The sequence below is a fragment of the Chroicocephalus ridibundus genome, chromosome 6, assembly GCF_963924245.1.
Source record: "Chroicocephalus ridibundus chromosome 6, bChrRid1.1, whole genome shotgun sequence".
In the NCBI taxonomy this organism is placed as follows: domain Eukaryota; kingdom Metazoa; phylum Chordata; class Aves; order Charadriiformes; family Laridae; genus Chroicocephalus; species Chroicocephalus ridibundus.
Window position 1 is genome coordinate 13,721,550 of NC_086289.1, and position 27,024 is coordinate 13,748,573.

General features: G+C 48.8%; 1 protein-coding gene across 4 annotated transcripts; it reads left to right on the plus strand.

Annotated features, from left to right (window-relative positions):
* Nucleotides 1–542: 542 nt before the first annotated feature.
* On the plus strand, nt 543–27,024 carry ITPRIP (inositol 1,4,5-trisphosphate receptor interacting protein). 4 transcript variants are annotated; one of them, XM_063339405.1, is made up of 3 exons: nt 543–862; nt 5,547–5,653; nt 20,789–27,024. In XM_063339405.1, exon 3 carries the CDS (start codon nt 20,802–20,804, stop codon nt 22,449–22,451), a length of 1,650 nt encoding a protein of 549 aa, XP_063195475.1. In that variant the 5' UTR covers nt 543–862; nt 5,547–5,653; nt 20,789–20,801; the 3' UTR covers nt 22,452–27,024. The 4 variants fall into 4 exon arrangements, with proteins under 4 accessions (XP_063195475.1, XP_063195476.1, XP_063195478.1 ...); XM_063339406.1 differs by lacking the exon at nt 543–862 and adding an exon at nt 4,696–4,873; XM_063339408.1 differs by lacking the exon at nt 543–862 and adding an exon at nt 5,197–5,301.

Sequence of the window (27,024 nt, forward strand, 5' to 3'; positions counted from 1 at the left end):
CAGTGATGGAGAACATGCAACATGCACTACCAGTGGTAATGTAAGACAGTTGTTGCAACACTGTGGAGAAAGGAAGGGTGCAATAAAGGGATCTATAGTTCCCTGAAATCAGGTAGATGTTACTATGCTGTTGCTCAAACCTGGTGCCCTTAAGCTTCTTTGTGAAGTGAGAGTTGTTGGGCAAACTTATTTCTCTGCCGGATCTGTAAGAAGATGCCCTTTAACTGTAGAATGAGGGCAGTGCTGGAAAACACTTTTCAAATCCCTTACAGTGGCCTTTATCATTGGTTAAGTTAATCCTGCTCTGCCTCAGCCCCCTCAGCCCTACAAGGAAACTAGTGCCACTTCTGTGCCTCCAAAGGATGTCGGGCAGATTCACAAGTTTCTACTTGTGCCAGCTCTGAACAAGAAAATGGTTCAGCGTCCCTGGGATCTGCTCCTTCACTCTGATAAGAACCACAAGAAAGGTTACGTGTTTCAGCTGCTTTCCTGACTCTCAGGCACGACCACCAGGAGGTCAGAATACATCCGAGAAAGCAAAATGAGCGCATTTCCTCTCCGTCCCCCGTGCCCTCAGTACAAAACCATCTGGGAAGCTAATGGGGGAGCCGGGAGGGAGCTCAGACAGCAAACTGCAGCCCGCCGGAGGATGGCTCGGCTCCTAGGGCTGGCGGGGGTGGTTTGAAGGAGGAGAGAAGGGAAAAAAAAAAAACAACAACCAAAGAGAAAAGGAAACCCGCTCCGGGCGGACTCGCCTGCACCTCGCCGAGCGGAGCCGCCGGGGAGCGGCCGCCGCCGCCCCGACACCCGCCGGTCTCGGACCTCCCGCCGGGAGCGGCGGCCCCGGCCGAACCCCGCACCGGTAAGTCTCGTCCGGGGCTGCGGGGACCTCTGAGCACACGGGGTGGGGAGGGGTTTGTCCCGCTTCCCGGCGCTGCCGCCGCGGGAAGGGCTTCGCCCGCGTTGGCCGCGGCGGGCTGGCAGGGCAGAGCCGCGGGACTGGCAGCGGCGGGTGCCGGCGTCCGCCCGCAACAGGTCGCGCTGGTGGGACTTTCCCCGGTTATCCCTTTACGGAGTAACTTTAGCATTTTGTGCTTTCTCCGAGCGTAAGCGGCTCGTCTCGGTGGCTACTGGGGCATCGGGCCGGATGAGGCCCTTGAGGCAGGTTACTGTGCCCGCCAAAGTTTCCACAGATCTTTCAGCCTGTCTCTCCCGGCAGCTCGGGCAGGAGCCAAAGGCAGGGAGCAGAAGGCAGCTGCCTTCTGGGGGAGGACTGGCTGCGGCCCCCTTCAATGGAGCACACGGGGAACCTCTGCGGGATCGAGCCATGCTGAATAGAGACCCTGCAGCCACCTTGTTTTGCTGGTGCCGACGGCACATGGGGTCCTCAGGCCAGTGGTGGTCACAGGCGTGTACAGTCCAAAATGCATCATTGAGCTTTGCTGCGTGTTCAGTATTGCGTGGCTTGGGCTTAGCTTGTTATAAAACTTTTTTGCCTTTCTTCTGAGATACAGTATATCTGTCTAATGAATACAGAGAGAAGGAGAGAAGTTTTTAGTAGAGCTGCTGTTTGTGTGGACATCTTTTTGAAGATGGCCAGTAAGTATTTGTAGCTCAAATCAGAGTGAGTCAGGACTGGGATACTGGAAGTTATGGGCTGTAAAACTGACACACAGAACCACAGCCTTAGTGGCCTTTGCATTTCAACTTGGAGCGAAGGGAGCAATCTCACACTGAAGCAGTTCTCTGGGGAAATGCCGTATTAAAATCCTTCAGGAAAACAGGACATGTTGCTATTGCTGTCTGTTATGTGGTCAGGCAAGATGAGCACCAGCAGTGTCTCTAAGCAAATGCTACTATTAACATGTTTTTAATGAGTCCTATAGGCCTAAACCATACCCAGCGCATCTCCTTCAGGCGTGTTTGGTGTGAGCTGCCAGGCAAGGACCTGAGCTGCCAGGCAAGCAGCAGTTGGACAGGAGAGCAGCTGTAATGTAACGTGGTTTGTTTTGTGATGTTTTTGAGTTTGGTGATGATGATAGTGCTCTTCTGCAGCTCTGACTAAAGTGATTCTGTCTACCTTCATAGACATCTGCTTTTAAAACCCACTGGTCCCAGTTTTCCATAATATACAAGAAAATGATTCCTTCAGTCCTTGAGGAAAAGCAGAGTACAGAAATTGGGAATGGAAACTTAAAGCCTTCTTTTCAACCTTGTTTTCAGCACAGTAGATGCTTCACGCTGCTCCCACGTGGGAAATGCACATATTAAGTGTGATTGCCACAGATGTGGAGAGAGGTGAACTGATTTGCCAAAGGTTAGAGAGCCAATGTCAGTATGGGATCAGCCCTGAGTGCTGCCTGGCTCCCAGCTGGTAGATGACACTTGATTTTGTGCATGACTTGGGTGTACAGAACACAATGATCTATGTTTGCACCAGTGGCATCTGCAAGGGAGAAGCGACCCGTGCACACCAAAGACGTTGTACCTGTTTATCCAGAGCTCAGGCGGTGGCCCCTCCCCACCTAACTGTCTTCCTCTTTCTGTTGCTTGGAGCATTACAATATATTAAGAACAGTATTTTTTTTCTTCCCCACCCTACAAGTCAGACTAAATAGCCCTGGCCAGGGTCTGGGGGACTTTGCTTTTCCTGAGTGATTGTTTCAGGCCGTCTGACCGCTACAACCACCAAAGCTGCATGTCCTGCTCCCCTTGTGTTTTTTGTTGGTTCTCTCCATGGCAATAAGGGCTTCCGTGTGTGATGATTTCAGAGGGATGCCAGTACTTGTGATCCTCCTTACGTGGCAGTGAGTAGCAGGGGGAGGGAATGTGACCCACGGAAACATAACGGTGGTGTTCCATGAGCTGCTCTAACTGATGTATGAGTTTGTTTTTTATAGCAAAAACTATGGTTTTCGTAAGGACAATTTTAGGCTGGCTTTTGCAACTGCCTTCCTGCTGACTGTTGTTTCAATATCTTGGAGCTTGCCTGCAAATAAATTAATGCAGATAGTGCAATATCAGGAAAAACACTTAGTGGATTGTATTGTGGCATAGTTTTTTTTATTATTTTTTATTTCTGATAGCTTAAATCTTTTCCCTGAGTGCAATGTGTACACAGCAAAAGGGGTGGTTTATTTTTCTAGTTGTATCGCTCTCTCCTGCCACATCTGCATCCCCTCTAAAACAACTGACAAAATTTAACCTAAAATTCAGCCTCTGTCAACAAGGTGAACACTAAGAAGCTGTTGTTCTGGGAAGCACTGATAAAATGTATGAACTCCATGAACAGTCTGCACAAATCTCCTTGCTGTCCTGTGCTGTCCTGTCCTGCACACTCTGCTCCACAGAATTGCAATTGCAATCCATAGCAAGGGTGCAATGGAGAAGGGAGCTGGGAAAAAAGCTCCTGGCTTGTTCCCTTGGGTGCCCTTTAAAATGGGCTGTTGGGTGGGCCAGATCTTTCTCTCCCAAGTGTTATTACAATCCATTTACATTGGTGAAAAAGCAGGTTTGCTGCCAAGCGGCATAGTTTCCATCAGCACTTGTAATTGCTGGGCGGTGGAGAGAGGTAGACACTCTGGTTTTCAGGCTGGAGGGAGGGAGTGTGGCCAGGGTGTGCGCTGGGTGGCATCGTCGTGTGCCCAACCATGAATTCCAGGTTTTGGAGGGATGTGGGCTCAGCTATGTAAGCAAAACCTTCTGGCCATTCACCGCTCAGCATGGGCAACAGAAAGTGAGGCAGGTAGCCAAGCTTCAAGCAGCTCGAGGGACAGAGAGCTGGCCCAGGGGTGCAGCTACTATAGGGCTTGCTTTTTAGTTTGTTTTGATTTCCACGCACACATGGGCCATGTGAACTTGGCTGAGCCAACCTTGACCGGTGGGTCAAACAAACAAACAGGTTTTACTGCCATGACCTGAAGGCCAGACTACCCGCTGAGCTTCACTGGAGCAGGGGCAGGTTTGATTTCTGGCATGGAGAAGAGGTTCTTTTCTAGGGCTGACCCACAAGAAACATGCTGTGTTGCTCGGATTGCCTCTGAGAGAGCAAGAGGAGGTTTGTGGGAGGATGCAGCACAGACGCACCCACTGCTCAGAGGGGCTTTCTTGTAGTGACCTTAGACCATCCCCTAAGGTTCAGTCAAGGTCTCCCCAACATCTATACACATATAGCAGAGGGAGACCCTGACTTAAACTCTCTCTTTTGAGATTTATAAATTATTTTAACACGCGAGAGCATGTAAGTCCCATAGCAGCAGTTCCTGCACAGCACTTCATAGCTCCTTTCCTCCAAGCAGAAGGAGGAAACCTAACTGGCTGTACCTAACTGGCCCTGAGCCACCACGAGGCCAGGCATTGCAAGCCCTGAGGGTTAACAAACATCCACTGGGATATTACAGTGCAGATCCAGCCCTTTTGGGATTGGGATGTATTGCTCCTGTGCTTGGCAGTCTGTGCTGCTGCTGGTAGTGTGGTGGTGCTAATTGAGCAGAGGTGCAAGCAGCCCTGCAGGCTGTGAAGCGCTGGGAGGTTGGAGCAGAACCCCTTTGCCCAATTTGGCCTCACAGTTGAAGACGGAAGCGGAGAAGTGAAACTGTACACATGGTCTGGTCAGAGCAGGTACGTGGGAGGAGGGAGGGTTGAGCCATCCCCCCCCCAGCAGCTGCCAAAGTGAAGGGGTTCAGGAGAGCGAGGAGTGAATCAACCTAATCCCGAGCCTGTAAAGGACCCAGCTCCAAAGCCCAGCTCAGCCCACGCTATTCCTGATTTCATCAGGCTTTAGATCAAGACAGTTGGAGGGTTTGAAGTGGTGATCACGGCTGGTAACGAGGGTGGTGGATTCCTGTTCCCCAGCCCACTTGTGCACAGCTGGGTAAGGTCTCCCTTGTCTGCCTGCAACCAGCTTGTCAGGCCCATCCTCTCCTCCTTCTGGTTGAAGGACTTTGCTTTGTTTCCTGTTTCATCTAAAATTTCTTAACTTCTCTCTCCTAAAATATGGTAGTTTATCTTTTGTGGTTCTGTGTTTCACATCTTCCTCTGTGCTCTTAGACTTATTTCCTGCCTCTTCTCCTGCATTTTCTGTTTCTCACATTAGCTCACTAAACCCAGCTCCCCAAGCAAGTATTTCTACCTCGCAAGCTGCTTACAGAAGCTAGATGCCTTTTCTGAGACAAACCAATCCCAGACAAAACTGTCCCAGCCCTTGGCCTTACACAGCTGCTAATTTGACCCTAATCCATTTTAAAAGCAGAAGGCTGGTGGGTGAGGATGGAGTCAGAGGAGGGAGGTCCTCGCTTGCCGGTACGTCTGCAACGCTGACGGATCTGCTGTGGGATTTGCACGCTTTCCCACAGGAGAAGCAGCGTTTTAACTCATCCCTGATCACTTCAAAGCTGATTATTTCTAGCCTCTTGAGCTTTTATGATCATTTTGTTAGGTAAGGGGGTGAGTTAATCTCTTTCTTAATCAATCCCTAATTTAGTTAACTGCATTATGAACCTATCTTCTGCCTGAACTTCCTCATTTGTTTTCTGTGTGTTTTGCAGACTTCCTGGCTGTGCTTCAGCGGTGGGTGACTGAATATAGTCGTCTCTGCATCGTGGTGATAGTAATAATGTGAAATTTAATGAGCACCTGCAAAGTCGTGTATCAGGTAAGTGCTCGGGGTGTCATTCTTCCTTCCAGATCTGATGTGATTTGAAAAAGCTTCTTGATGGGCTCTTACTAGGAAATTTTGAGCCTTCCAGCAGAAATGCTGTAAGGAAAGTGGTGTGGCTCGTATTTTAGTAAACGTTCCCAGCAGCGAGGGTCAGACAGCACTTGCAAGGCAAAAGTAGCAACATTGTGAAGGTTTCATTTGGAAATGGCTTCAGTTTAGCCTCTCTCTTTTGGCATTCAGTATAAAATCACTTTTATCTGACGCTTGGGACAGTTGGGGTCTAGGGTGGTGGCAGAAAGGAAAGAAGAGGTCCAAGCTTTACAGACAGCAGCTACCGCTGCCTTTGCTGCTATGCAGGAGAACTTGCCAGAGGTACCTTACCCAGGTCGGGAAAGCACTGGGTCCCCCTCTTCCAAGGGAGGGAGGCCAAGGCCTGGAGGGAGAGCCAAGGCTTGAAGGGAGAGCCAAGGCCTTGAAGTGCCTGGACAACCTCCTGATGATCAGGGGTGACAGCAGAGGCAGCTGGATTGAAGGAAAATAGTGGCTTTTACAAGCCAGCAACATGCAGAGTTTTCATATTTGTACGAAAACCCCTGAAAAACCCGCTGAAAGCAGAACAGTCGGGTGAAACCCAGGCGTCTGGCAGTGCCGCTCTGCGAGTGTGTGACAGGAGGCCCTGCGGGTAGCAGTGGTGGGAAGGGAAGAACTGAAGCTGATGGCAGAGGGAGCCGCCAGAGCAGCCGTCCTGGCTGCCACAATGGCCTGCTACAGCTTTGAGTACCTGTTACTTCATGTACTCCACATGATTTTATTCCTTTTTCTTATTTATTCTGGATCTGCGTCTGTGTTGCGTGGTGTCTGTCCCCTTCTTCCCATCCCAGCCAGTTCAAACGGCTGCTCTGCTCCAGCGAAGCGAAGCTCACAGCGTTCCCTGGCATGCTTCTCCAGCCAGCCCCGATCAAAGCTGTGAGAGCTGGCCCATTGCCATCCTCCTGTGTGTAAATGAAGCTCCTTCTCTTTTCCTTTCCCCCCACTGTCTTTCATTATTATCCCTCTTCCAGAGGCAGGTTTTTCTGGCTGATCTAGCACGTTATTTATATCCATGATATTTGCCTCGAGGCAGAGATGCTTTTTCAGCATTTACAGGGAAAACATCTAATACACCCCACTGCCATGCATGTGGCTTGGAAAAACCAAGCATGGTGTTGGCAAGGATGAGGACCATTGAGGCCAACTGTTGCAGAATTTAAGCCCTGTTAGGCACAGTCTCTGATTCATATGGTTATTTCAGTTGCCTGGCAAAGGAAAACGCACTGTTCCTTCACTTTCGAAACCAGGGGGAAGAGCACGTAGAGAAGGTTCTTGTGCCTGAACAGAAAAGTGACATTAGCTCTAAGGTGTCAGCTGAGCCACCTGTGTAACCAACTGCATCTTTTTGTGGGTTCCCTCAAGGGATGGTGGGCACTGTCAATTGAAAAGGGAATTTGTGGCCAAACTGAAATGAAAACAATGAAAATTAGCTTCAGAGTGCGTTGCTTTCAGTTCTTCCAAATTGCAGAGGATTTGGTGATGCTCAGGGAGCACCTGATGAGGAGTGGGAGGAAACGGTTCCCACGCTGCCCATAGGGAGAGAAGTAGCTCCCTAAGACAAGATACTGCCTGTATGTGCCAGAATCCCAGCAGGGCTTACAGCTTACTTTGGAGAAAGCACATGCAGTCGTAAGGAGACCTTCCTACAGGTAGAAGTAGTTAAGCAGTAGTCTAGACTGCCTTGAGAGGCAGAGATGGAGATTTGCTGGAAGCCTTTCAAAACAAAACAGACAAAGACTTGCTAGAAACCATCCAGGTGCAGTGTAGGCCATATGTGTGTAGGCAGAGTGGGGAGACTGTATTGCTTTTTCAGACCTCTTTTTTCCCCTATTATTTAAACTCTTGTAGAATGTTAATACATACCAGAGATGGAGCCAAGGAGGCGTTCTCAAGCCTAAACTGTGACACTTGCTGTTCACAGCATAGTACTTCCCAGAGGGCCTTGTGCTTTTTTGAGTATCTGCACCCAGGATGCTTAGATCCTAAGCTATTTCCTCCTGGATGTTCAGGTACCTGACTGACGCTGGTTTCAGATGGGTGTTTGATTTCTAAAGGCCTCTGGAGGTTTAGCAACCACGAACCTTGGGACTGTTGAAAATGTGGGAGAAAACACTTGCATTTTCTGCATCACAGCCACTTCTGCACTACACGTTGCAACCCATTCATGATAATTGAAGATGACTCTTATCTTTTTCTCCCAGGCCCCCAGTAGGGGCAAGGATGAGATGGATATCTGTATTTTGGGTAGCTGGAATCCATCGGCTGACTCTCCCCTACTGTAACATACAGTGACATAAATTATCTGGCACACTAGGTAACTTAAGGACATAGAGGTCTACTGCGGTCCTACCTAGCAGGCTGGCTGTGCTCGGTCTAAGTATCATGGCCACTCTCTTCTGCAGCCAAAGTGAAAAGACAGTTTGAAGATGCTTGGCTGATGTCCATCCCACCTCCCTGTTGAGCCATAGCTGCTTCATGCTCTTGGAATGAGCGCAGGGTTATGATCTCAAGCTCTGAAAGAGTTACAGGAAGAAATGTCATCTGAAAGGGACGTGTTTTTGTTGTAAGTCATCCACAACACGCGCTCTCAGCTCAGCCTTGTATTTGCTGCTAGTCCTGGACACTTTCAGTCTCCCATGCGGGGCTGGAAGCTGTGTTTGCTCCTTGCTAAGCTAAGCTCCTTGCCTGCTGCAGCAGAGGGGATTTTTGTGTCTATGAGCAGGGGCCCCACAGCTATGACTCACAGTTCCCATTACGTTGTAACTTAGCCTTTAAGTGTGCGGAGAGGCCGTCCCTTGGCTTTCAAACAAAGGCTTCCTTTGTTGTGCTTATGTTATAAAGGAAGCAAGCGTATGTGTTCACCCCACACATCCCAAATGAAAACCACGTGGCTTCACAGCCTTAATATGTGTGTTTGGTACTTTTGTTACAGCAGCGCATGTTACATCACTCTTACCCCATTGAGTCTTCTCAGAGTTTTTCTTCCCAGCATTCAGTTTACAAACTCTTCAGGGAAAGGACGAGCCTAAAGATGTTTCTTTTGTTGGTAAGCAGGGGGGATTGAGCAAAGAGCACAAGAAAATTGTTAACTTTGGGTGCCTGTGGCAATAGGCTGGTCTCTGAGTCACTCCCTTGGGTGGAAATGGCTCTGAGTTGGTGGCCACAGGTACTGAAAGGATAAGCTTCATGGAAATATTGTATGGAAGTGGGGCAATTTGTTTTCTTCTATGGCTTTGGTTTTTTCTGATTTTTATTTATTCAAACTCATTTTGAAAAGCAGGGTTAGCCAGCAGTGCTCTGCAGCCAACATATTTGCGTGCATGCGTGTCTCTTGGCAGTTTTTAGGTTTATGACTAGCGAGCCAAGACTGGGCTTACTGCTTCCCAAAGCATTTGTGGTGTTTCTTCTGTTCGTTTCTAGAGCCATCAGTTAATGAAGCAAGGGGGCCTGATTCTTCCTGCAGACGCTGGCGTGCAATGCGGAGTGCCTCTGCTTAGATCAGGGAGTCATCCTACTGAGATGCAAGGAAATGGGGCATTGCAGTAAATGCAATCTTTCTCTGCCCACACCCTCTGCCCACCCCTGCAGGGGCTTTCACAGTCTGTTTGGGGTGGGGTTTTTTTTATTACTTTATTTAAGGAACTATATTGTGTTTTGTAAAAAAGCTGGGATTTCAGGCAATGGAATAAAGCATTGCTTTTCCTTTCTGTGGTGACGTTTTTGCTACAATAGCCAGCTTTTAAATACTATTCCTCCCCAACTGTTTGAATACAAACAGCTGTAACTAGTTAGCAAAACAATTGTCCAATATCACACAAAACTCCAATCCCATCCAGTGTTTTTTAGTCCTGTTTAAGCAGATACTTGGGCCTGCAGGTCTGCTGACATAAGAGTGTGACTTTGTCACTGAGTCAAGACTGTGATGGAGTAGATTTCAGACCAACCGAATTCCCAGCCTGTAATGACAATGTCTTTTCGCTGTGTTTTTGCTCAGCATCTCAGTGTGGAAGTGTCTGTGCTTTCTAAGATCTGTAATATATAAGTTCCCATGTCTGAAATGGGACTTCATAGTTTCACATGTAAAACATAATCGTTCTGCAAGTCACATCTGAGCTGTGCCAATATCCACATATGCTCTTCCTAGATGTGCTGGACTGGTGTATCCCTGCTGGGAAATCAACTTTGTAATAATGTTTACACCAACGCTTTTAATACCGAAGCATTTGTTTCAGTGGATGTACAACATACAGTTAAGTTGGATGTGTAGCGACGTAGGGCTTATGCTTACCTTAGGATGAGGAGAGACAGAGTAACCACTGCCTGATTTAACAACACTGGTGTGATTTTTCCTTCACCTTGTTGAGAGTTAAGTGGGGAAAAGCAGGGCAGATTTAAACAAACATCTTTGATGTTTGGACTCAATGATCTGAAAGGTCCCTTCCAACCTAGACAATTCTATGATCTATGATCTTTTTGTGTTCTCACTACCTTTCCCTGAGGTGACTGCCAGACCGGATAAATGAGCCATGGCATGGCTGCCTGCACGTGCAAGGGGAGGTCGTGTCGCTGAGAGGGTGACAGCCAGGCTGGGTCCCAGCGTGAGCACCAGGTGGAGGCCAGAGAGCATCTGTGCGGTGACAGTGCTCCATACATTGTGGTTGACACTACCAGGCTTTTCGTAAAGCAGCAGGGGGTTTGTGTCCATCTGTGCTGATGAAAGATTGTGCAAGGGAACAACCAGCTATTGCCCAGGCTCCCATCATGTTGGGCTTGAGGGGGAGGGAGCTGGCAAGGTTGGTAAGCCAACCTTCTTTTTTAAAATCTTGGTGTGTGTCTTTTCTCCTCCTAAAAAAAAAAAAAAAAACCCACCCCAAACAAAAACCTCACAAAAGTTCAGTCTACTCCAATTGTTTTCCTTACAATTAACAGACAAAGTTTATTTGGCTTAAAAAGCCAAGCTGTTCCTGGCCGGGTTCCTACCACAACAGCTCGGTACGTGGGTGGGAGCCACATGCATGCTTCCTACCTTTCCCCTCCTGCCTCCCTCGCAGCCAGCGCTATGATCCAATTTGTAAAAACCCTTCTCAGCCATAGCAGGGGGGACTCGAGGCACTGCACAGACTGCCCACGTGCTGCTTGCTGACAAAAGCTGAGCTGGCTTGCACAGTCAAAAAACAAAAAGACACATTCAGGCAATGGGCAGGATGCTGAGTAACACACTTCTCACGCTGTTAGCTTTTTCTCCTGGTCACCATGGGCACCCCCCCTTGGGTCCAGCCTTACAGTGAGTAAAGCATGATGTGGTTCTACGTTTATTGAGTAGTTATTACAGCTGTCTTTGACGGTGGCTGCCGGTGTCTGGGGTAAGACGAGAGGGCCAGAATCACGTTCTGGTTAGTGGTGTGGTACCTGCATGCACTGAGAAATAGTGACATCAAAATATCCAGATAAATTCCCACACTTGCTGATGAAATTGAAAATGTAACAGGTGCCACATCTCTTTGGGTTTGGAAAAGAGTCCTTGAAGGCAAATAATTCCTTTTAAGCCAGAAAGAAAACTTTGTACTGTGTAGGCTTTGGTGGAAGGAGGGCCATGGAATTTTATGTCAACATCTTACAAATACATCTGTGTGCAGAGAAAGCTGAGGCAGGAGGAGAGGACCTCTGAACATCTTGAGTGCTACTGCAAGAAAAAAAGAAGCAATCTGTCCTACTTTTACCCACAGTGGTTACTGGAAAGTTAGGTGTTAAGCTGCTGCAAGGGAGAGTTAATGAGGCATGAGAAAAAGCTTCCTGACAGCAAAGGTGGTGAATGATGGGAAGACATGAGAGAGACTCCCTGTTCTTCCAGAGCAAGTCAAGCACTGCTCTGCTTCAAGAGACACTGGCAAAATCACTCCTCGCTTGGACCTGGGGCCGCACAGTAGCCTCTGCCTCCAGAGCAACGTCAGTGCCGCTCACATGCTTATCCACCCTGATTCCGCCTGTCTGTGGGAAGGGTGGGCTACCTAGTCCTGTACACAGGATGAGCATCAGCATTTCCTTGGAAATACCTGATCTGGTGACCCCGGGAGGAAAATATTGCTTCCGAAACTCCACAGCAGACCTGTTGGGCAGGATGTCCGACTCAGGCTGCGCGACTGACTCCGTTGGCACTGCAGCAGGCCCGGGACAGGATGTCCACGGATGTTACGAAAGGCTAACATGTTCTCAATCAAACGGCAAAACAATAGTTATCAAGCAAGTGGCCTTGTCCAGCTGCTGTCCTGTGGCCAAGCAGCTAATGTGGGGTGGGGCTTCCAGGCATGTTTTGGAAGGCAGTTGCTCTGCCATACCTGTCTTTTGTAGTGCCATACCTGTCTTTTTTGGCTTGTGCTGGTTTTAAACATGGTTGTGGTACCAGTCTCAACATGAAGGCCTGTGCACCTCATGTGTTCGTGCATTTGGTCCTTTCCACTGGTGGCTTTGGTGGAGAGCCAAAGACAGAGCTTGATCCCACCAGTCTATGCTGAAACAACTGAAGCAACTGTGCTGGCAACTGGAATTCAGTACTTTGTCTGTAGCACTAATTTAATGCTCAAAAAGGCAAGTCAGAACATGAGATATAGCTGCTGTGGCTGGCACTGTTCTGTCCCAGTCAGTAGCTCATCACACCAACGTGCTGCATGCAAGCTTAATTCATAGGGGTTGAAAGAACAGTTCAAGTTGGTACCGCTCAGGCTCTGTATTGCATTGTTATGGCTCCTAATTTTCCTGGCTGGGCTGTGTGTGCTGCAGCTGACTCTGTGCTTAAGAGACAGGAGAGGAGGAGCCTCTCCTGGCTGCCCCGTGCTGCATGATCTCTGGGTGGGCTGTGCTGGGTGCTGTCACAGCTGATGGTGCAGAGGGAAGGCGGGGGCGTGTCTTCATGGCTCTCTATGGGTCTGGGGACATGTTCTCACCACAGCAGCGGGGGCGTTTCTTTGTGGCTCTGTATGGGGCTGGGGACATGTTCTCACCACAGCAGCGGGGTCTTCATCCTGGAGGGTAGAAACCAGCCGAGGATCCTCATTGGAGCCTCTGGGCCCTTGCTGCCTGTGCCAGGTGAAAGCTAGGCAGGGTCAGATGTGCTGAGGCACGTGCAGCGGGGTGGGAAGGGTAGACTGGTGCAATAAACCCTTAGTCACCCTGGGGTGTGTTTCAGTACATGGGTTCTGCAGCCCCCGCAAGGGCCTGGTGCCTCACCAGCCCCACCTGACTCAGGTGAACATGGAAACTCTTGGTTTGAGATGCAATGCTTCGGCATGATGCCTGCTAGGAGCTGGCTTAGTTGGCAGCCTCCATCGCACGGGGTGCTGGATAAACCATAGGCCCCAAACAAATGTGGTGCTGACCTGGGAGGAAACCTCACTCACTTCTGGTCTGAAATTCCTCACCAAAAAGGGACTTCTCCCCTGCCCACCCCAGAACATGCTTCTTCAGTAAAAATGGTCTCAAAAACAAGGCAGGTTTGAGTGAAGTCCTGCCAAAACCAATTCCTCAAGTCCTGCGGAAGCCCAACTCAAACACGGAGAGCAGAGCACTGACCTGAAAGCAGCCAAGTGATGAGGGCAGCAACCCCGGGGCCAGGAGGGAGATCGAAGCTTAGATCACTGTTTGGAGGAGAGCCTTCAACAGAAGCTTCTCTCATCCCAAAGTAGTGATCATACTATAAGGGCACGGATGTATGCTCTGTTTTTAAATATGTGCATATAAAATGAAAACCTGAAGATTTTCACATTCTTTTCACTACAAAAGAGTACAAAGTGCCAGCAGCTAACAGCAGAGACTAGTCGGGTATCTTCACTGGGGTATTCCCTCTCTAGTGGTACCTTCATCTTTTTCTGTGAACATCCGTCCAGCATGTGTCGATTTACATGTAGCAGCTGGAAGGAAAACTGCTCTCAGTATTTGTCCTGAGCCATTGCTCTGTAAGTGTTGATGGGGAGATGGTGGAAAAAGCAGCAGCGTCAGTGGTGTATGGTTGACTAATTAAAGCGCATCCTTCCAAGCTTTTGTCAGGAACAATAATACTGACATGATCTCTACAATTCCCGTTTCTCTTTCAATGTGTTTGTTTCTTACAATTCAGAACTTGTGTTTCCAAGTAAGAGGAAACTTTATTTCTCTCTGCTGCAACCGGGCATCTCTGAATACCTGCAGAGGTAGTGTCGCATCTCAAGGTTGGGGCGACTCAGGTTCGCAGATTTCTAATGTCAGAATTAAGGTGAACCGACACCAGAGGAGTCCAAACAACAATTAACATTTATTAACCAAGCTAACCTTGCTGAAGTAGAAGCAAACTTACGAATGTGAGCCTTGCATCATTAAGCTTCCATGTTATTAAGCCTCCACGTCATTAAGCCTCCATTTGGAAAAATCAGGTAGTTGGAGAGAGAACAGAGAAAAGGAGAAAGAGAAAGATATCACCAGTCCAGCACTGGTCCAGCCGACGAAATGGGGGTACAGATCCTGGGGGTGCTGTGGGGCGGTCCCTCCTCTGGGTTTATATAGACGAGCAGTCTCCTCCCCCAGGCTGCCTTCTCACTCTTTACGTAAATTAAGTGTCAGCGTTCTGGAAGCTGTCTGGGGTTAGGGGGGTGGCCTGTCCGGAGTCCTGGGTGACAGTTACCCAGTGAGGACTCATGGCCTCGCAAGGTAAGGAAGCCGGCCCAGAAAAGCACTGCCTTGCTGAGGCATCTGTTGCCCCTGGAGCGCCGCCGGGGCCGCGCTGCCCATGGGGGCCGGGCCAGGCCACTCCTCTCCGACCACAACGTGTTTGCCCTTCTTCTGTTGACACTCTTCAGCGAGTGTTTGAGGTGGTTTCTTGTAGTCTGGGTCTCTACAGGTAGCAATGGCATTTGTAGATTGGAGAAGGACACGGGGCATCACAAAGGGCTTTCAGCAACATTTTTGTCTTGGCTTTGTCTTCATAAATGCAGCAGAAGCATTTTCGGATGATGCTCTCAAAAGCCAAAAGGCAATTTGATTTCTGTTACAGCAAGAGGAGGAATCATGGGGCTCCCAGAGGCCCAGCCGTCAGGGAGTACACCTGGGCTAGGCCTGAAACCCCTGGGCTTGAGCTTCACATCTTTTCAGCAAGGAAGTCCCCAGTGCAGGTTAGTGGCTGTTCTGGGCTATTAATCTCTCCAGTCAAAACAAGAAGCAGAGTCCTTTCCAGACCTCAAGGACCTTCCCAAAAAAAAGTCTCAGAAGTCGTATTTCTTCTCGTGAAAATTCTGGTTTCAAAAACTTGGCAGCTTTCAATGAAGAAAGCTCCCAACCAGCTGTAGTAACTATCATCTCTTCAAATTGCCTCTTTTCTTGCAGCCTACCAAAGCGAAACACAATGTGGCAGCTACTTATTCACTGCCTTTTGTGTCAGCCAAGTCGCAGGAAGCAATCGAGTGTGTCGTAAATGACGTCTTGGCGTATTCCAGTGCATTACTGAACCACATTCAGTGGCTTGCTTGGGATTTTCTAATTTAAGAACCAAAGCTTCAGCTCGCTCCTATCTGGTTTATTGCTGAACAGCAGCCAGAGTATGTTTTGCTTCCCGTGATTCAAAATTTAAGGGAACAAAAAGGTGGAAAAAATACAGCCATTTGAGGAGCTCTTGAGGAAAGAAAGGGACCGTTAATGAAAGGTAAATATTCTCCCATGTCTTCAGAGAAGATGGAGGGTTATCTGGGCTCAGAGCACATGAGCAGCCTACAGAAGCAAGTTGCAAGCTGCCGTTTAAATCTTTTTTTTTCCTTTGCCAGACTGAGCAGGGGGCAAAAGGGTCTGAAGCTGCTGTGGAAAAGGGTGTGAGGAAGGCTTGGGGACATCAGAAATTGAGCGTATTTTAGCTGGAAGGGTTGGGACATTGTTATGGCTTTGAGCATCATCGTCTCAATGAAGGACTTGGCTGCTCATGCAGGGAAATCCCCTATGGCAGGGTGGCTGATGGGAAGGAGGAGAGCACACCCTGCCACAGAGCAGTGGCTGTCCCAAGTCAGCCACACAAACACAGACGAGCTCTGTGATGCTCCCAGGTGAGGAGGAGATGTTCAAGGCAAAAGCTGAAGGTAGAGCCGAGCTCTGTCCCCATGCCACATAAACCACCACTAAACAAATCTCCTTGTTCTAGCGTGCACTGCAGGCACTTGTCATCTTCAGGGCTGACTACAGTCAGGGAACAGCATGATGGCTATTTTCATATTGTCTTGCAATAGTGTCTGCAGGTGATTTTCCTTTGAGGCCACTTGCGCAGGGACCCGGGTAGCGCAGGTGACACAGAGACAGTTGTTGCAGAGATGCAGGCACAGCAAGTGCTGATTTGCAGAGCTCAGCACCAGATTTTCATCTTAGGGGCCTGCATTTGTGCTGGTGAGGAGCTGCAACTCTGCCTTTGCTCCAGTGCCAAGGGGCTGAGCGTGGTTGGCAGGTCAGGTCTCACCTAAGGGACTGGTTTTGGAGTTCTAGCTCATTTCCTCCCCAGCCTTTGGCATGGCTGGCACTGCCCACGTGGCAAAAGAAGAGAGTCTTTTCCAGTGTCAGTTTTGGGGCAAGCCTCTTGGGGCATACTCACCCCTACGTTTTTTATGACATGAATGCTAGAGAATTTTGGCCAGCTCTCAAGGGCCTCCTGGCCCCTCTCCAGCCATTGCTTGACCTAAGGCAAACCACTGCCTGGCTGCGTGAAAGCTTTATGCTTCTGTGAGCTTCATGCGCTGCTTCCCTTTCCTTGCAACACGTTACCGGTAACCATGCTCCAGGCAAGCAGATGAACCAAACATAGCTCAGTCGTGCAGTGAAGGGCTTTCAGATCAGCCAGTGTGAGAGATGGCCTCCTGCATGTGGCTTCATGGCACCAACCTCAACTGCATGATAGCAGTGTCATCTTTCCCCTTCCCTTCTTGGGGCTCCCTGCATCATCTGGGACCTGCTGTGGGGCTGATTGGGATCCTCCACCCAGGGAGGCTGCTTCAGGCTTGAAAGGATGAGGCCTAACTTGCCTAGGACCTGAGGGTGGAGGGCTGCAGGTGCTCTCAGTGAAGCCTTTGAATGTACCAAGTGCTGCAGGATGTGGCTGATGGTTATTTCTAATTGGGCAGCAGAGCGATCAGCTGCGTTTACCTCTCTGAGCCTTTGCTCCCCAGCTGGAGAGTGGGATGGTGTCTGCCCCCTCACTTCCCAGGATTGTTGAGGGCGGTTGTTAACCTTAAAATCAGCGAAGCACCCAGTCACTGAAGCAGTGAGTGCCACAGAAAAGCCCAGAAGGAAACTAATTCTGGTGCCAGAGGCGGGTTTGAACAATCAGCATCATGTGCTGGGTGGTGAGCCGAGATGGGCCTTTTCATGGAGACAGTGGGGCTCCATGTACCTGCTTGCTCCTGGCCCTACTCCCTTCCCCTGAGCAGCTTTCCTTGGCCTCGCTGCTCCTTTCACCACTTTGTGCCCACGGGAGCACATAATGCGCACTGTGGTGAGGACCACAGTGCCCTCCCTCAAGGGGGTCTTTGGAGCCCTGAGACTGCAGCAAGAGGGTCTGCTGAAGGTAGTCAGATGTAAGCCTCTTACCCAGACTGGATGTTGTCTGTGTTTTGAATGGGAAAAAACTGTCAGGGCTAGAAATTTGGAAAAGGTTGAAGATCACTTTGGGAACTTGCTGTTTAAAAACCTACTGAATATTTTATTTTTTTTCTTCTCATGCTTGAAATGTTGCTAAATTGGATGCATAGATGAAACAATGATGTTTCTCTTTCTTAGCCTACAGCTTGGAAACGTTTGGACTCTTCCCCACACAAAAGCTGTCTCAGCAAGAGCAGGCATAAATATTTTTATCAGACTTAAATTGCTTGGGCTGAAGTTAAAAGCAAGGGAAAAGAGCGGCCTTTGTTACGGGGAAGGCTGGACCGCCCTAGCAGGCAGTGCTACTGGTTTCACCTGTGTTATTTAGTCTTTCCATATTAGCCAGGAAAGCTGTGTCTGATGAGATGTGGGAATGCTCTGCCCGTACCACCCTTGCTGCTGTCAAGGCCAGGCTCCACTGACCTTGGTCACTGAGCATTATTAATGTTAAGCCTTAACTGGGGTTAATGTTTGGCTTCATTTTCTGGTGTGAATAGCTACAGAAGCAAAAGGGCAGTTTTGACCAGGAGAACTTCCTCTGTTCCGGCTGAAAACAGGCATGCCTCTTGCAAATTTATGTGACCTGAAGATGTTGTCGCTTCCAGTTTTCATGCTGACTGTCTTCCAGAGGTTGATGCCTGTAGAGTTTGCTGAGGAAAGAGGTTGTGTGCGTGCCTCCTAACCTAATCCTGCAAGATCACACAGAATGAATTCAGCTGAGCTGGCCAGCGATGGACTTGGGGATGTTTGGCCTAACCCCTTCTGCTAGCTGAGCTTCGGGGCACGTAACCTCTGGAAGTGGTGTGCCCATGGGCAGCTGGGCACGAGAGAGTCTTGAAGGGTACAAGAAGATTCTAAGGAAGATGACTTCTTTCAGCCTTACGCATCTAAGAAGTAATCTGGTGACAGTAAAACATTTAATCTGCAGGGAAAGTGGTCCATCAGGGCAGAACAGCAACATCATCCTGGTCAAGACTGCAAAAGGAGCCACCTGGCCCTTGGCCATGTTATTTTTAATCTTGGAAAGCACACGTGGTCTGCAAGAGCATAGCACTGAGGAAAGGAACTCGCCAGTGCTTCCTGCCCTGCCCCGGCAAACTGATAAAGCCGTTTGCAATGCAGGGCGACCCCAGTTTATTTTTTAAATGTGGCCAGGCATGGAGCTCCCAGAATAACTGGAACACCCAGCTTTGGGCATTAATTCAGCTTTTAATTCATTGCCTGATGAATTAAAGAGTTAATGTAAATGTAAAAAGGACAGGAAAGGCCCGCAAACCGTCTCCAGAGCAATGTCTGCATTAGGGTATTCATCTATGCATGTACATGGATCTAAAAAAAGGATAGTTAGTAAATGTTACACAGGGAGGGGCACTTAGCGTTATCCTGAGCACCGTGTGAATTTTCTTGCTGCTTGGACAATGCATCTCAATCCTGTTCCCTTCCCTTGTTATTCCAGTCCCAGCCCTCTTGTAAGCAAAGATAATTGCATGCCGAAGGATACAGTTCCCATGTACAGTAAGTGCTCACATCGAGGAAATCTAAGTTCCTGCAATCGAAAGGCAGCAGTTTATTGTGCAGTAATGATAACAAGGCCCATTGGGATGGATCTATCTTTATTGCATGCCCTGTGGAGGCATAAATGAGATTGCCAGAGTTGTTCTCCTTCTTGCCGAGAGGCTGGGACAGCAGGATTGCTGTGGCACCAACACATGCTGGGTTCAGGCCAGGAAGGAGCTATTGCAGGGGGAGAAAATTACAGCTCTCAGCTCCCAATGCAGACACGGTGCCATACCATCTCTTGGCTCTCTGTGAAACAGCCTCATTCCCACAGCAGGATGCATTGGTTTGTTAGGAATTAAATTACTATTACTATTGATTAGATATTTTATGGATAGACTTTATTTCTGTAACAGAAACTCTTCTCTCTCAAACACACTTTGTGGCATTAAAGGGACTCTGTTAAAATGTTCCAGCTGGAAGAAGAGATGCCCCTGCTTGTGCGTCTTGTCCTTCTGATCTCCCTGTGCTAGGACTGAGGGGTGATGTTGCTAAAAAGAGGGACTGGTGAGCCTGCCACATCTCAGCAGTTGGTGACAACCTCAGATTGTCCTGCCCTGAGCAGTCGCTTGGGATCTTCAGCTCTGCCAGCCCTGCAGAAACAGCAATGCCACCTGGGAGGAAACAGCCCAGGCTTTAGCCTTGAGCACCCTCTGGCCCAGACCTTTGGGAGGCCTCGTCAAGGCCAGGTGGATGCCCCAACAATGGGACTGTGTCCTGGAAAGCTGGGAATTAAATTCTTTCATCATGAGCCCCATGGCATGGAAAGCTTTATTAAGTGTGATGTCCAAGCAGCAGAGCCAGTAATCATACAAATCAACTCCAAAACACCATAGCGGTCTCCGTCATGCCAAGGGCCTGTGCAAGGGGTGACCTGTGGGACTGTTGCTGGCACAGGGCTGCCTGTGGCAAGCGTCATGCCACCAAGACCTCACAGCCACGCTGAGGTCACTTCAAATAGGAGCAAGCTGGCTACAAGCACAGCTGTTAAGGGGGTGCTTGGGGGAGATGGCCTAGATCAAAGCCATGGTGTTTACTGATGTCTTCCACAGACTAATAGTGAAGTAAACAAAAATAAACAACCTGATGCTTTTAAAACCAATGAGCTAATGGAAACCCCTTCTGGCTTAGCAACCTTTCTATCTCTGCCCTTTTTCTGGGGACCGCAGTCATGAGGCATCCTGGGGGCTGGGAGGATTTGCCGCAGCCTGATCCTGTTGGTGCTGAAAGGCAGGAAGAGCTTTGTCTGTAATGCCTGCTTAGAAGCACAAAACCGTGCTGGCTTCTTCCCACCCAGGTGCACATAACCAGCACCGGCAGTGAAGACTGCTCTGAACCAAGCAGGCTGTGTGGGTCCCCAGACATGCTTAACATGGAAGGTGGCCAGGACAGCCCCACCTATGCCATTGTCACGTCTGCGACATTAGCCTTATGTCGAGGGAGAGCAGTGCTCATCTCCAGTCCTGCTTTTGTACACCCGGGGATGTCCTGTCTGCTTCTTTCCCTTTCAGTTCAGGGGAACTTGAAAGGAGGGAGGAAGGATGTGCCTTCCCACAGTGCCCCAACAGCATCGCAGTGGGTTGATGGTAGCAAGTGCCTTCGCAGTTCTTTTCTTCAAAGTTAATTTGGTAAGAGGACCCTTTCATCCTCACCATCTGCTGATAAAGTCTCTTTGGGAAACTTGATTGGTAACTTGCAGAAACAGGCATGCACTTAGGAGCTTCTAGACTCTTTTCAGGGAGAGAAGGGATGCCAAAGCTTTTATTCAAGTGGACACTTCCTTTCATTTTTCTTCTTGAGGGAGTATACTCTGAATTGTGGGTCATTCTGCCTTTCTTTCTCTTCCAGGGAAGGAACTGCCATGCCTGTGGGAATTTTCCGGGTGTGCCTAGTGGTGCTTGCAGCCATTGTCAACCACCCGCTCATTTTCCCTAGAGAGAATGGCACTGTCCCCGAGAACACGGAAGAAATCATCCAGAAGATGAAGGAGCGGGAGGAGACCCTTCGGCTGGAGCAGTTGCGCTTGGAGCAGGAAATTGCAGAGCAGGAAGCCATACAGAAGGCTCTGGAAAAGTCTGCAGAGGTAGTGAAGGAAAGCAAAGAGGAAAAGGTCCGATGGGATATGTGGACTGCCCTTTCCATGGTCATCTTCCTGCTGATTGAGCTCTGGAGGCAGGACTTCCAGGAAGGGATTTGGCAGGACACAGGAGGAGAAGAGGATGACATGGCTGTCCTGGGGAGAGCATTTAAAGGTGTGGCCTTCCCTGACAAGGCCGCCTTGGCCAGCTTCTACGAGAAGCGCATCCTGGGTACCACCGGAGACATGGCCAGGATGCGGGAGATGGTGGAAGGCTTTGCAGATGACCTGCTGGAAGCCTTGAGGAGTGTTTGTAACCGGGATGCTGACATGGAAGTGGAGGACTGCATGGGTGTGGGGAGCATGTATGAGAACTGGAGAGTGCGTAAACCTTTTGTCTGTGATCTAATAGTGCCTTTTGCCCCTCCAGAGCCATACTGTTTTCGGTCCCAGACCTGGTGCTCTGGTGACTCTTTTCCCTCAGCTGAACAAGGTTATGGCACTATCAAGGTATGCAGAGCAGGTGAGGATGTGACAGGTTGCATCTGTGACAAGACTAAACTAGGGGAAGATATGCTGTGCCTCCTTCATAGCCAAGCCAATACTACCAGGCCCAGCAGTGAGATGGAAGACCTCCTGTGCTTCAAAAATACTCAATATCTGGATGCCAACCAAGTCATGAAGTGGTTCCAGATTGCAGTCACCAAGGCCTGGAACAGAATCTCCCACAAGTATGAATTCGACCTCTCCTTCAGCCTCCTGGACTCCCCAGGAGCCCTGAAGATAAAATTTAGGTCAGGGAAATCGATTGCCTTCAACCTCACCCCTGTGGTGCAGTACGAGAACTCCGATGTTTACTTCATCTCTCATTTCCCTCGGAGCAGCCTGGCAGCAGACCTCCCCTCCAGCACTCACTGGTTTCTCACCTTTGCAGTGTATGAGAGGAGGTTCATCCAGCTGGTCTCCAAAACACTGCCTGCCAATGCCTGCCATGTCAGCTGCCTTCAGATCCTCTCCTTCCTCCATGGGAAGCAGTGCAGCCTCACAGGTCCAAGCGGGCTCACCAACTACCACCTGAAGACAGTGATGCTGCATCTCCTGCAGGCACGTCCCAGTCAGGACTGGGCCCCGGAGAAGTTGGAGGCCCGTCTACAGGACATGCTGAAATTCCTGGAGAAATGTTTGCATGAGAAGAAGCTCTACCACTTCTTCATAGGCAATGGGAAGGTACCAGCAGAGCTGGGCTTCCCCATCATATTCCAGAGGGCTGAGCCTCTCAACCTTTTCCGTCCCTTTGTGTTACACAGGGACGTTTACAGGAAGACAGTAGACACGTTCCACGAGATGCTCAGGAACATGACTGCACTGATAAATGAGTACACAGTGCACATTCCGCTTGCACAGACCAACGGGATCCATAAGGAATCCTTTTAACCAAAGCCAGCAGGAAAACACTCGTTCCTCCAAGCACAAGTCCAGAGGGCAGCTTTCCGAAGCCTCCTCGAGACAACTGACTTTGCCAGTACAGCTTCTCGTCTGCAGCTGAACCCGTCCTGGGCCATGGTTTCTGCAGTAGGGGAGAGGGGGTGGGGGGAGGACAGGGAGAAACTGGAAAATGTGGTATAAAAGTAAGTTTCTGCTCCACTGGTATTCTGTGTTTTATGCAGCTAAGAGAATATTTTTCTATTGTGCCTCAGTCACGTTACAGTGGTGGTGAGCAAAAAAAATATGACTAATTTATTCAGATGCCTGCAATGCAAATGGTGGTGGTGGCCAAATACTTCATTTCCTTTGAAAGGGGGAGATAAGGGTGGAGGAATCAGAGGCAGGATCTTGGGATCGCAGGAGCCTGTCTGCTTGCAGACAGCAGGAGCTCTGCGACCCACCGATGGGAAGTGCAACATAAGACTCGGTGCTGATGTGGGGATGAGGGTCATGCACAAGATCCCGACCGGATGGAGATCCTTAAATCAACCACAGCTCTTTAATTTAAAGGTAACTGTAGTTATAAAAAACACAAAACCTTCTTGATAGAACTCGCAGCACTAGTTTAAATGGTTTGTCCTGTCCTTCAAAAACACCCCTGCACCTTTCTTCTCCCTGGGGAGGATGGAGCAGAGCAGGCAGCAGGGTGTGTGTCTTCAGACTATTTCATTCGAGTCTTCTGTTTTTTCATGGTAATATGGCTAGTGGGTTATATTCCTGGCCTTTTTCCATGGATAAATGGACAGGAACCTTTTTGCCTTGGATAAAGGAGAAAAACACCATTATTGGGTTCTGGCATTTTGGTTTATTTCTGTGTTTTCCTTATCTCCAGGCAGCAAGGCTGAGAACAGCCAAGAGAGAAAGGACTGCTACGGGTTTTGCTTTCATAAAAGAAGCAGTTCTCCAAAATGATGCTGTAATGAAGCTAATCCCAGCAGTCTGGTAGAAGGAGGGAACAATCACCCTCCAAATGAGAGTGTGACACTCCCAGCATGGTTTTAATGAGGCCAAGGCCAGCAGGAAAGCTCTGAGTTAGGACGAGGGGATGAAAGAGGTGCACGTGTAGCAGAGCGTGGCAGCCCTGTCTCTGCAGCTGCCTTGTGGTCTGTGTCACATTCCTTCTGCTCCCAGATATCCAGGCAAAAGCTACCCCTTTGCCTCCTCAATTCTTTTAAAGATTGCTGCTCTGATGAGGCTCTGAGGAGCTGCTGCTAGCAGACCATAATTTGGTGATTTGGGAGTGCAATGCAGCTTTGAAGCCAGGGGAGAATCTCGAGGCATGTGCTAAAAAACCCAGCAGAGATGTCTGAACTCCCTCAGGATGCAGCATTTGGTGCCGCGCCAGCAGGACGCCCAGCCCCGGCGAGGTGGCTTTGCTGGAGGAGAGGGCTCAGCAGCTCCTCACCTTCCTTGGTGTGCTTTGTGCAGGATCCAAGCCAGGGCCTCGGTGCAGATCTGCTTCCGCACTGGTCCCGGAGGCCGGGCCTCCAGTGCCAAGGGGCCTTTCCTACCATTTTCTTACTCTAGGATTTCCTGCCATGTTTTACCCCAGGGCTTCTCTGAATCCTGTTTACAAGAGGGTAGTTGTTCTGGGTGGTGAGATCCACCATCAGGGATGATATTACCATGACTCCACAGGTCCCTTTTTATCAATCCTCACTATCACATGCATCAGAGAGAAGATTTAATGCTGTATCGCTACTAGGGACAGCATACAGCACGAGGCTTATTATCCAGCCTGTTCATAAGAAAACTCCATAGACATGTCCTCTCCTCCTTTTTCCTGGTAAAAATCATTTCACCACCTCCTTCATGTCTGCTGTTGTCAGGCCCTCCACCAGTGAGGGACGTTTCATGCACAAAGGCAGAGAAAGCTGTAACTCCTGTTTCCACATGTGGTTTATAAGAAGGCACTGGTGGGGACAGGGATCTCTTTGCTCAAATTGCTGCTCCCCTTGGCTTTCATCATCGCAGCTGTGGGGTGGGTAAGTAATATTTCTCAGCAGAAAGTAAAGGGTAGGAAGCAAAACGGGAGAGAAGGGGCTGGTGGGTAATACCAGTAGAAAAGTTGTGGATCATCAGTGCTTGCTTCAGCGCCCTTGGCGATGAGCACCTGGGAGACTGCCAGGGCTGGCAGAGCAACAGGCCAGGACTAATTGCTAACGCTAACGAGTTCTGTAAGCCCCTGGCTTTCTTTAACACAACCAAGCAAGCCTTCCCCAGTAGAAAGCGAGGGCAGGAGCGATCTCAGGGGACATGACAAGCAGGTAGTGACAAGCAGAGGTACAGGGAGGGTGGGTGAATACTGGACCCTGGAGGCTACATTGGAAGCTGTGTAAGTTGTTTGCAAACCCAACAATTTGCTGGATTTACCTGCCCGGCTTCACTGCACAGCGCCTGTAGCAGATCCAGCTCTGCGTGGGCTGCAGGCAGGCAGGTCACGCTGAAGCAGTTGTGGTCAGTGTTGCTTCTAACTGTGTTCCCAGCCCAACCAGAAAGAAATAAAAAATTCTCTGCCATTTCCTGTCAGGAGTCTAAATTTAGATTGTCCAAAGAACAGAAACAAATTTGTGACCCAGGTCTCTCAGGAAATGACATTCAGGGTTGAAAAATAACTTTTATGTAAGGTTGAGCAGGGGGAGGATGAGAAGAAAAGGCTGTTAAAGAGAAGAAGGTAACTCCCCTGTTAAAATGCCAGAACAAAGCTTTGTAACGCCAGTCCTACGGGCTTGTAAACATGCCTAAACTCGCCTTTACACAGCTCCAAGCACTGCTGCTCAGACTCAAAGGGAACCTAAATCCATAAGTGGACTGAATCTTTTGTTCTTCATTTTCTGTACTTGTGTGCCTGTTCTCTCTTAAGCCCGAACTGACCCTGAAGTGTTCCCATGGGGTTTAGCTGACCCCAAGCTGGAGCTGAACCAAGGAATTTATGGATTTGATTCTCCTGAAAGCAAATTGCTTGGCTTAATTTTCCTACATGTCATATGCTTATTTTGCCCTGAGCAGCTTTTCAGAGGTCTGTTCTGTGCACGAAGTCTGTGCCCTCACATACTCATACCTGTCTGGGGGAAAAAGTGCTCTGGGATTATAAGCTGTGCTCCAGTGAACCTCAGGGCAGAGATCTTTGTACGCCGTATACCAGTATATATACCAGAGGCATATATGTGTCCCACCAGAGGACATTAGTCCCTACAGCATTTCTCTGGATCAGGCCTCCGCAGTGGTACAAGAAAGCCGTGATGTGAAGCACATCATTCCTTGGACTACCGTGTCTCTCCTGTATTAAATCTTTGCCCACCAAGTAAGTACTAGCCCCATCAATAAGAGGCCACACTCACATTTCATAAAATAGGTTTACAAGACAGTTCAGCTCTATCAGCTGTCAGCCAATAAAAATGGCCTCGGACTTTTTAGTTCCGCCCGTATTTAGTTCTGCCGTGACTGAAGGGCATTCATAGGAAGCAGCTTTAAAGGGTGGGGGTGAAAGTGGGGTTTTGTGGTTTAAAGTGAATAACGTTCTTTTAAAACCAAACAGCGTATGACACGTGAGTAACAAACACACACCATCTCTTTGGTAGTGCCTGTATCTCCGTGAGAGATCCTCAGGAAGGGTAAACTGCCTGTCCCGGATGTCTTCCTTGTGTCTCTGCTTTTCTTGCTATTTGCTAACTGGCTGAATTTAACAGATGAACTCCTCTTGCCTTCTGCTGGTTTCCAACCACTCCCTCCACCCTCAACTTGTGGTTTTAATATTTTATTATAGGCTCTGTCACAGCAATGGAATTAGTGGTGGCTTGATAGCAGCCACTGATCTACAACATAGCCTCAGGAGCCATTTGCTTTTAGAAAATGTCTTGCTCTGAGGTTATTATTGTTGTAGGGAGCTGAGTGTCTTCTAAGGGGAGCTGTTGGAGTTCAACCATAGAATATGGCTTCTCTCTCTCTCCGGGTTGCTCTGTATACAGGTCTTACATGGGCATAAAGATATATTTCAGCAAAGAGATCCAAAACTTTATCCAGTATTCAAGCAGCAGGATTTGGTGCCTGTTCACCAGATGATTTTAATGCAAAGCCTTTGCAATGTTTTCTCTGTGGTGAAGAAATGAGACTTTACCCATCTATACCAGCTTAGCTGCCGGTCATTGAGGGGTTAGTTCTCATAGGATCCTACATGGTAAAAAGCTTTATTTATTGTCTTTTTTTTTAGGATTGGGGGTGTGTGTGTAATATGTTAGCTCAGAAGCAAAACTGTAGTATGAAGACCAATCTTGGCAATGCAGCTGAGATGGGCAATAACACCAAAACTCTCCAAACTAAGGTCTTCCTTGAGTGACAATGCTGTACTCAAACCGCTGCTTTTATAGCAGGACACTGTTGGATTTGTATAGAACTTCTCATGCAGCTTTATTTATAATAAAGGAAGTCTTTTACAAAATCTAAAAAAGCGTGAAGTCTGTTTTGTTTCTAGTTCTTCTAAAAATGTTTGAGAGAAGGATGGAGTGGGGATATGCCCAGTGCA